Source organism: Cololabis saira, chromosome 7, assembly GCF_033807715.1.
Source record: "Cololabis saira isolate AMF1-May2022 chromosome 7, fColSai1.1, whole genome shotgun sequence".
NCBI lineage: Eukaryota > Metazoa > Chordata > Actinopteri > Beloniformes > Belonidae > Cololabis > Cololabis saira.
Window position 1 is genome coordinate 15,264,748 of NC_084593.1, and position 10,345 is coordinate 15,275,092.

At 41.0% G+C, this 10,345-nt stretch overlaps 1 protein-coding gene across 1 annotated transcript; it reads left to right on the forward strand.

Annotated features, from left to right (window-relative positions):
- Nucleotides 1-987: 987 nt before the first annotated feature.
- LOC133447339 (uncharacterized) lies at nucleotides 988-9,779 on the forward strand. Its single transcript, XM_061726012.1, has 3 exons — nucleotides 988-1,985; nucleotides 5,852-5,885; nucleotides 8,028-9,779. The coding sequence occupies exons 1-3, from the start codon at nucleotides 1,058-1,060 to the stop codon at nucleotides 9,121-9,123; spliced, it is 2,058 nt and encodes a 685-aa protein (XP_061581996.1). The 5' UTR covers nucleotides 988-1,057; the 3' UTR covers nucleotides 9,124-9,779.
- The last annotated feature ends 566 nt before the right edge of the window (nucleotides 9,780-10,345 follow it).

Here is a 10,345-nt window from a genome sequence, read left to right on the forward strand (position 1 = left end):
TATTGCAATTTCCTCCTATTTATTATGAGAGGTTCTGCTACTTGCAACTGTACATGTATGATTGTTTTTTTTTCTAAAGCTACTCTGTTTGGTTTCATCCATTATGGTATCTGATTGTGGTATCTTTCTACTCGTATTTCCTTCCTATCTATCTATCTATCTATCTATCTATCTATCTATCTATCTATCTATCTATCTATCTATCTATCTACATATCTATCTATCTATCTATCTATCTATCTATCTATCTATCTATCTATCTATCTATCTATCTATCTATCTATCTATCTATCTATCTATCTATCTATCTATCTATCTATCTTTTCACTTCTTTATTTCAAATTTTCAACAGAACATTATAAAACAAACAAAACATACAAAGAAACATTTGATGCCAGGGGAACAGTCACAGACAGAAATTATAGATCAGTTCAAAAATATTTTATACCTAGTACATAACTCAGAGGTTCGGATGGCTTTTCTATTTTTAGAATACTGGATTGTTGCAATGTATTGTTTGAATTCATTTTTAAAGGCCGGGAAAGATGGTATGTGATTAGAGAATTTAGATTTGTGAATATGAAATTTTGCAAGTAACAGAATTAAATTGATGATGTAGTATTTCTTTGCTTTGCTAGAGGTGTAAGAAAAGAATCCAAACAATACATTTTCATATGAGAGGGAGAAATCAGAGTCAATATGATGTGAAATTAGTGAGCAGATATCTTGCCAAAAAATATACGAGATGGGACAAGACCAAAATAAATGATATAAGTCTTCTGCAGACAGTTTACAAAATGAGCAGACCACATCAATGTCCTTTTTGTATCTTTGTAAAAATACCTTGCAAGGATTATCTATCTATCATTTCAACAAAGCAGCAGAACTCGACAGAACACCGGAAGAGGCGTTAACCTCCTGTCACGTGGTGCGTGTCGTCACAACCAAATTCCGCATAAAAGCGGCTGCGTTCTTCCTCAATCCGCCATTTTGAGACGAACGCCACATTTTTTTCCTCCCTCTTCTCCTCAAACGACGACCGCCATTGTTTGAAAAGATGAACGACCAGCTTTGCAAGCTTTTCGTCGGCGGCCTGAACGTGGACACCGACGATGACGGCCTGCGCAAGCACTTCGAGCAGTACGGCTCCCTGACCGACTGCGTGGTGGTCGTGAACAAGCAGCTGCAGCGCTCCCGCTGCTTCGGCTTTGTCACCTACTCCACGCCGGAGGAGGCCGACGCCGCCATGGCCGCCAGGCCGCACACCGTCGACGGCAACGCGGTCGAGGTGAAGCGCGCCGTGGCCCGGGAAGACGCCAATAAACCCGAAGCTTTGGCTAAGGTTAAAAAGATCTTCGTTGGCGGTTTGAAAGATGATATCGAAGAAGAACACCTCACTGATTACTTCTCCCAGTACGGCCAGGTGGAGAAATCCGAGGTCATTTCCGAGAAGGAGACGGGGAAGAAACGTGGTTTCGGCTTCGTCTACTTCACCGACCACGACGCCGCGGATAAAGCCGTGGTGGTGAAATTCCACACGGTGAACGGACACAAGGTGGAGGTGAAAAAGGCGCTGACCCGGCAGGAGATGCAGGCGGCCAGCAGGAACCAGATGGCGCCCAGAGGGAGGCCGAGCCGCGGCGGCATGAGGGGCGGGCAGAACGGCTACGGCGGCCGGGATTACGGCGGCGGCAACTACGGCAGCTACGGCAACGGAGGAGGCGGTGGCGGCGGCGGAGGATACGGGGGTTACGGGGGCGGCTATGGAGGCGGCCCCTACGGAGGGGGTGGCGGATACCAGGACCAGAGCGGCGGATATGGAGGAGGAGGAAACGGATACAATGATTTCGGCAGCGGCTACGGCCAGCACTCGTCTGGTTACGGCCCCATGAAGGGGGGGCCGTTCGGCGGGCAGCGCAGCGCGGCTCCCTACAGCCGGGGAGGCGGCGGCGGAGGCGGGTACCCCCGGGGGGGGTACGGGGGTGGCGGATACTGAGATCCCTGGAGGGAATCCTGCCCCCACGTGGAGGGAAATCACCTCTCTTTTTCCCCGTCCCATCCCCCCCCTAGCGGGGGGGGATGGGACGGGGAAAAGAGGAGGTAATTTCTGATGGGAAATCAACCCTAATGGGACGCCCTGCCGTGGCAGATGCAGATACGGACAAAGAGACCTCAAAATCATCCTCAAAAGCCCCCCAAAAACAGGTAGGAAGGTCTCTTCCCTGAACACCTGAGAGTTAAACCAGCGGCAATTCAACCTAGGACACACAAAAAAAGAAAAAAAACAAACTTATCCCTTTTCCCTTTATTTTTATTTGAGAATTTCGATGTAGGATTGTTTTTTTTTTTTTTTTTTTTGCTGGTAATTTCTTTATTCGATATTTGCAATTTAAGCAGAATTCGTTTTTTTTTTGTTGGAGTAAAATCTAGTGTTGCAATTTTTCAATGTGTGAAGATCAGCAAGTATGTTATTTGGTTTCATTAGATATGTCATACTGAGCAACTTGTATTGATACTGCAGGATCTGTACTTTAACTCAAAAAGCTCCCCAAAACAGGTAGCAAGGTTCTCTTCCTGAGAATAAACCAGCGGCAATTCACCGGTTTCAACCTAGGACACACAAAAAAAGAAGAAAAAAAAAACAAACTTATCCCTTTTCCATTTATTTTTATTTGAGAATTTCGATGTAGGATTGTTTTTTTATTTGTAATTTCTTTAATATTTGCAATTTAAGCAGTTGAATTCGATTTTTTTTTTTGTGTTTTCTGGAGTAAAATCTAGTGTTGCAATTTTTCAATGTGTGAAGATCAGCAAGTATGTTATTTGGTTTCATTAGATATGTCATACTGAGCAACTTGTATTGATACTGCAGGATCTAGTTTCCTTGTTTCCTTGATTCCCTCCCCCCCTCGAACTGTACTTTAACTCAAAAGCTCCCCCAAAACAGGTAGGAAGGTCTCTCTTCCTGAGAATAAACCAGCGGCAATTCACCGGTTCAACCTAGGACATTAAAGAGAAAAAAACCAAACTTTTTCCCCTAGATGAACTATTTTTTATTTTGACAGAATTTCGATGTAGGATTGTCTTTTTTTTGTTGGGTAATTTCTTATTATTTTTAATATTTGCATTTTAAGCAGCTGAATTCGAATTTTTTGTTTTTTCTGGAGTAAAATCTAGTGTGCATTTTTCAATGTGTGAAGATCAGCAAGTATATGTTATTTGGTTTCATTAGATATGTCATACTGATCAACTTTGTATCATAAACTTTTGGTCATTCAGCAGCAGAGGCAGAAAACGTGATACTGCAGGATCTAGTTTCCTTGTTTCCTTCCCCTAAACTGTACTTTAACTCCTCCACTTATAGTAATAGTTTCGGTCTTAATAATGTTCATTTTCCATTACTTGTAGCAATATGTATATTGTATACTTTGTCTGGAGAACAAAACATTGTTGGAACACTTTGGTATGCATATGTATGTTCATTTTAAATAAAACGTTATACAACTTAGCTTATACTTACTTACTTATTTAACCAGGCTTCCTCAAGTTTATCCACAGGTTTATATGACATCATCTTGATCTTTAGTTGTGGAATCATTCCCACAGTTTATTACTCAGGTGGGTGAAATCGTAACAAATGGTTGAAGTCTACCCACAGCCAACGCATGTGGGCTTTGTAGGGTGTGACCTTGTTTTTTAAATTTGTTGGTTTTTAGGTATTTCTAATATGATTCTCATTATTTCTTTCCTATATTCCTACATATGTCGACCTGAGGGCTCTCATATTTATCTTTGATTATTCCTATATTTAGGTGTTCTTACCAGTAACCTATCCCAGCCAATATAGCCGTAGCAGTTTGTTTGTAGGCTACATCAGGACCCTGTTGATTACCTGGGGTCGATTGTGATAGGAGTCTGAAATATCTTAGGATATCCACATCCAGCCAACTAGGTATGTAAATCAACCTGTCTTCACTCTGTGTTGTTGAAATGAGTTTTGAAATGGTACATCCGTGTACCATTACTTAATATTAATTTGTACTCTGCTCAATGCGCCTTTATTTATTTTCATATAGCTAATCTTATATCACAAGAGAAAAAAGTGGGGGGGATGGGTGTTTGATTTGGTGTTTAATGAAATTGAAGCGGGTGGAAGGAGACACCATAACTGTTCTGTAATTCACATTTATGGAACAAGTAGATTGGTGTCTCCCAACATGAAAGTGCACTCTTTTGCAGTTTCTCATTCTTGTTTTTTCTCCGTTTCCTCCAGGCTGTTGTGGTAACCTGGACATGAGGCCATCACCATGAAAGTGGAGGTGTTTCTCCATGCTGACGGGAGAACAAGATTGGTTTTTGCCTTTTCCTCCCTCAGGTGAAGTCACTTTCGACAAGGGATTCTTCTGCTGTAATCAGAAGCTGTTTTAAAAAAAATAACATGTTTTTAATTTCAGATTTGAGGGGAATTTTTATAAACGGGTACTGCAGGTCCATCATATTCCTTTCTTAGTGATGGTCACTACCTGTGGTGGAGCAATGTGTGTTTAGGTGTTTTGTTTCACAGGACAGCTGGAAGTTTAAGTCCTGTTGCACTTGGCACTTTTTTTTTAATGAAATGCAGGTATCACCAGCAATTTTTTACTTTTATAGAACCATGTGAAAAATGTAGATGTGCAAGAATTACATTAAAGATCTTTGCTAAAAGAGGCGGCAGTAGCTCAGGTGGTAGAGCGGGTCGTCCAATGATCGGAAGGTCGGCGGTTCGAATCCCGCTCTGTCCCAGTTTGCTGTCGTAGTGTCCTTGGGCAAGACACCTTACCCACCTTGCCCCGTGTGAATGTGTTTGAATGTGTATGAATGTTGGTGGTGGTCGGAGGGGCCGTTAGGCGCGATATGGCAGCCACGCTTCCGTCAGTCTGCCCCAGGGCAGCTGTGGCTACAATGTAGCTTACCACCACTGGAGAGAATGTGTATGAATGAATAATGATTTCTGTAAAGCGCTCTGGGTGCCTAGAAGGGCGCTATATAAATCCAAGTCATTATTATTATTAAAAAGATCTAACCAGTGATTAGCCCCTTGATGGCTTATGTATGAAATACAAACTTTTTTAGTGTCTTGTATATTGAAATTAAAAAAAACAAAAAACAAAGTCCCTGTTCTGGTTTCTTAACTTTTTTTGAGTCTATGAATTCATTGGATAATAAGTATTTTGTTTTCTGGGGTGGTGCAGAGTTCTCAAAGGTATGCATCAAATATAATCAGCCATCAAGGGGTTAAGATGAGTTTGATAATGGCTTATCACATCAACTACATTATTAAGGAGGTTTTAAAATTCACATTTTCAGGGTTTTGGGTTTCGTCACTTTACACTTTAGGCACCAAAAAACCTTGAGTGAAATGGATCGCCCCTTCACCACAGTGACTTTTTTGTAAATAGGCATTTTGTGACTAAGATGCAACTCAGAGCTGACTCCTCAGAGTCTAGTTACTCTAGAATTTTTATTTAATTTAATATTTTAACTGATTTAATTTGAGCTACAAGGCACGGGTAAATCATCAACTCTTATCTGCCTCATAGCTCAACCAATAAACAAAATGCTGCTCATCAAAAAGATTCTGGCAGTATTGTGCTGCAAAGTGAGTTGAGTGGGATTTTTTTTTTTTTTTTCTCCCTTATGCCATGAACTATAATGGAGTCACTATTGCCTTTTCATGTATTTATGGATCTTTGATCATCCAGTGTTACCCTTTTGTTACAACAATAAATATATATTTTTCTATACCAACAGCCTTGTTACTTTTTCTTTGAACATTGTGGATAATTTGGTTCCCTTTTCTGGACAAATCTAGAACTGGTGGATGTGCCCATTTCTTGTAACCACATGTAAGAAATTTGAAATGCATAGCTCACTATGGGGTAACTCATTGCTACTGGTGTATGGTTTAAAGATTGTCCCTATCATGAAGGTTTCTGCTCACATTTTGGCAGATTGAACTGTAGTTTTAGTCACAACAAATATACTCAATTGTGCCTTCAAATATTGGCAATTGAATATTTTAAATAGTACATTTAGTTAAATTTTTTAAATAAAAGCTGTTTAGTATTGAGGAATGATATTGGTGAGCATACCAAGTGCTACATTTGGCACAAACTTGTGTAATCTACTTTAAACTGATTATAATCATTTATTGCAGCTGGTTAAGACTTAAAACATGTGGCACGTGCTTTCTGATCAAAGACTAATCTTCACTTAAAAAACTAGGATATTTATTTTTTGGGGGGAGGGGGGTAAAATAGTTTTTTTTTTTGTGATATTAAATGGGGTAGTATTGGTGTTGGGGCATTTAATTCAAATTAAAAATGCAATATCTATGCAATATGTCTGTACCTGACAGATCCTACCTGCTTTTTTTCACACTACTTTTATTTTCAATGTATATACTGTATGTTTCGTAATTATGTTTTACTTTTTTACCCCTCCCCTGCATGTGCGTTAAGTGTGCTGCTGCTGAACAAAGTGAGTTTCCCCATTGAGGGAGAAATAAAGGATAATCTAATCTAAATCAAACAGTCATTCACAGGGTCGGCTCCAGAGAACCATCAAACAGATTATTTATTTCGGCAGGTTTATTGAAAATAGTGGATATAGTTGAACTTTAAAAATGTTTAAAGCAAAAAAAGATCATTACCAGAACAGTTACAAAATTTGTTCAGATTGGAGGATGAGGATAACAGACTTAAATTTGATTTCAAACATACTTACAGGCTAAACATAAAACAAATGTGTATTTCTGTTACAGGTGTAAAATTATGGCATAGACAAAGCAAGGAACTGAAAAGTTGCACAAGTTTGTGTCAGCTTAAGAAAATGTTTAAAAAAGAAAAGATAAGTGCCTACAAAAAAGGAGAAAGAGAAAAAAAATAGATAGAAGAGTGGTATTTTTGTTTGTTTTCTTGTTTATATATGTATAGATAGATTGGTGTTCAGCAAATCAATGTAATTGTATTAACAGAGAGGGGCAGGTATAAGTTTTCTTCTTCCTGCTCCTTTTCTTTCATGGTGATAATGTGTACTTCTTGGAATTTTGTACAACATTGTTAAGAAGATATACCATGAATGGAATAAATGAAATGAAATGAAAAACCAAAAAGCTCAATTTGAGATTGGGATGTTTTGTTTTTCATTTGATTTATTTGGTGCAGGGGCGTCAATTGGGTATGGCAAGGTATGGCAGCCGCCACACCTTTGCTTCAAGGGTTAAATGTAAATGTTTGTTTTTTTAAATACATTTATGGAATAACTACAAATGCAAATCAGAACAACATGATCGATTTCACTAGTTATTATACACTGCAAAAACTCAAAATCTTAACAAGAATATTTGTCTTATTTCTAGTTAAAATGTCTCATTTTTAGTCTAATTTTTTTTTTAAATCTCATTACATTTAAGACAAGACTCAAAAACAACAAGTTTCACCTGTTTCAAGTAGATGTTCACTTAAAATAAGTAGAAAAATCTGCCAATGGAACAAGATGGTTTTGTTTGTAATGAGAAGACAAATCTTGTTCCACTGGCAGATTTTTCTACTTATTTCAAGTGAAAATTTACTTGAAACATGGTCAAATAACAAGTTATTTTTCTGGCGATGACTCTTGTTTTAAGTGTAATGAGATTTTTTGACTAAAAATGAGACATTTTAACTAGAAATAAGACAAATATTCCTGGTAAGATTTTGAGTTTTTGCAGTGAGTGAGACTGCATTTGAAAAAGTTCCAGTTTTCTTGACCACACCGATAAGCTACATAGCAGACTTCTGTGATGAGTATTTGCTGGACGTGTTGATTGATACTCTAGTTAAATTCTGTGACTCGTAACCTTGCCATACCTTAGCTTCCACTGAATTGACGCCACTGATTTAGTGGTTGTATTATGGCGATTATATAAGGGGGGGGTTTAAACACGGGACCAAATGAGTGACTTTAGTTTCTCCTCTGGATAGTCTTTTTTCCGACGCACTTGAAAGCAGCAGCAGAAAAACGCATCACTCGCGTCATTTGTGGGCAGCCACTCGGATTCAATTCGACCAATCAGAGCGCGCCACGTATTACGAAACCGGGCGCGTTTTAAAGGGCCACGCCCCGACGTCGTTCATTGAAGAAGGAGAGAGGGAAGGTCTCAACTTCGCGTCCTTTCTCTCTGGAAGAATCTCAGTCATGACTGTGAAGCTCTGCAAGCTTTTTGTCGGCGGGCTGAACGTGGAGACCTCGGACGATGGCCTCCGCAAGTACTTCGAGCAGTACGGCTCCCTGACCGACTGCGTGGTGGTGATGAACCAGCAGCTCGGCCGGTCGCGCTGCTTCGGCTTCATCACCTACTCCACGCCGGAGGAGGCCGACGCGGCAATGGCGGCCAAGCCACATGTCGTCGAGGGCAACAACGTGGAGCTGAAGCGCGCCATCCCGCGGGAGGACGCCAACAACCCGGACATCCTGGCCAACGTGAAGAAGATCTTCGTCGGCGGCGTGAAGGACCACGTCGAGGCGGAGAACCTGACCGAGTATTTCTCCCAATTCGGCACAGTGGAGAAGGCCGAGATCATCTCCGACAAGCAGACCGGCCGCAAACGCGGCTTCGGCTTCGTCTTCTTCGAGGACACCGACTCCGCCACCAAGGCCGCCCTGACTAAATACCACACCATAAACGGCAACAAAGTGGAGGTGAAGAAGGCGCTTACTAAGCAGGAGATGTCCGCTGGCGGCGGCGGCGGTGGTGGTGGAGGAAGAGGCGGCAGAGGACGCGGAGGGAGAGGCATGCAGAGCTACGGTGGCGGGAGAGGCGGCGGCGGTTACGCGGGAAACTACGACAATTACGCGGGAAGCTACGACGGCTACGCGGGAAACTACGGCTACGGATACAACGGGGGATACGAAGACTACGACGGCCAGATGGGGGGCGGATATGGCGGAAATAGTGACTTTGGGGACGAGTATGGACAGCAGCAGTCAAGCTACGGCGCCATGAAGGGAGGGAACTACTCGTACAGGAGCGGAGCTCCGTACAGGGGCGGGGGTGGAGGGGGGTACGGCCGGGGAGGGGGCGGCTACAGCGGGGGGTACTAGTGCTGCTGCAGGGGGGTAATAATAACGGTATTCATGTGGGGAAAAATTGGAAACACGAACTTTGAATTTACATACAGGCCCTAGGGGGGGTGTTGAACGCTGATGAATGAATGAAACTGACTTGTATGTGCCGGGCTCCTCCTCCTCGTTTCCACAATTTTTGGACTACTGAAGCCTAAATTATGGTTCCGCGTTAAATCGACGCAGCATCGATTTAACGCGGAACCATAAATCAGGCTTTATACGAATTGTGAATTTATTGAATTGTATTTTTTTGTTATGTTGGAAGATACTTGTTTTTTTGAAAAACCATTTGTACCAAGCGTAAATCTGTCACGTCCGCTGCTTCGCAACTCTTTAAAAAGAAATAATTCAAGTCTTGTTTTGTCTTGCAAACCCAGTCAGGTGTCTGTTTTTTGCATCATGAACTCAGGGTTTTAAATGAAGTTGGTGGCAGCAAGTGTCGGTCAGCGCGGACTCTGGTTGCTTGAGTTTCTTGATCTTAAAGCATTTTCATAAAGTACCACGGTTCCCCCCACAAACACTTCACCGTCCTTTAATTTTCTTTTTTGTCTAGATTAAAACCCGTCTTAAGTGATGTACGTTCAACCCTGTGTTTTATTCTGCTTTTATTAAAGTTTTTAATGTTTCTCACATCTAATCTCAGTCTTGATTCAGATTGGTGCCTTCTGCTATTAAGTCCTCAGAGTCGCCACCAGGTGGTGCTGTTTCCTGACTAGTTATTCAATCGGCCATTTTATATTAGACACGTGAGAAGCGGTTTCATGGTGCTTTGTTTAAAAATAAGTGGTTTCAAACGCACATTTCTGGGACACTAACATTAGTTTTTTTTTTTTTTTTTTTGAGAGCTCATCCAATTTTTATCCCTCCCCCTAATATATTAAAGTGTATTAAAATCATGGCTATGTAACGTTTTCAGTTGGCCTCATTTAAAAAAACTGGTCAGGCTGCTTCTGTTCTTTAATCATTACGTAGATCTGGGGAGAAAGAAATGGGACTAAAACAACTTTTTTCTTTTTGGAGAAAATTTGTCTTGTGCCACATTTTTCCGTTATGTCCAGTATTTGTCAAAATATTCCACTAGATGAGTCTTTTGTAAGCCAACTTTCTTGTCATTACCAGAAAACGAATCTGAGCAGCAGCACTGATATTCAATCTGGGTTTTATTTAAATTAAAATTTAAAATTCTGAAAAAATACGA

Coding starts and splice junctions, on each gene's coding strand:
- LOC133447339 (XM_061726012.1), top strand. CDS start 1,058: ATGAACGACCAGCTTTGCAAGCTTTTCGTCGGCGGCCTGAACGTGGAC. Junction 1,986..5,851: donor CCGGGGGGGGTACGGGGGTG/GCGGATACTGAG, acceptor GGACAAATCTAG/AACTGGTGGATGTGCCCATT. Junction 5,886..8,027: donor CCCATTTCTTGTAACCACAT/GTAAGAAATTTG, acceptor CGCACTTGAAAG/CAGCAGCAGAAAAACGCATC.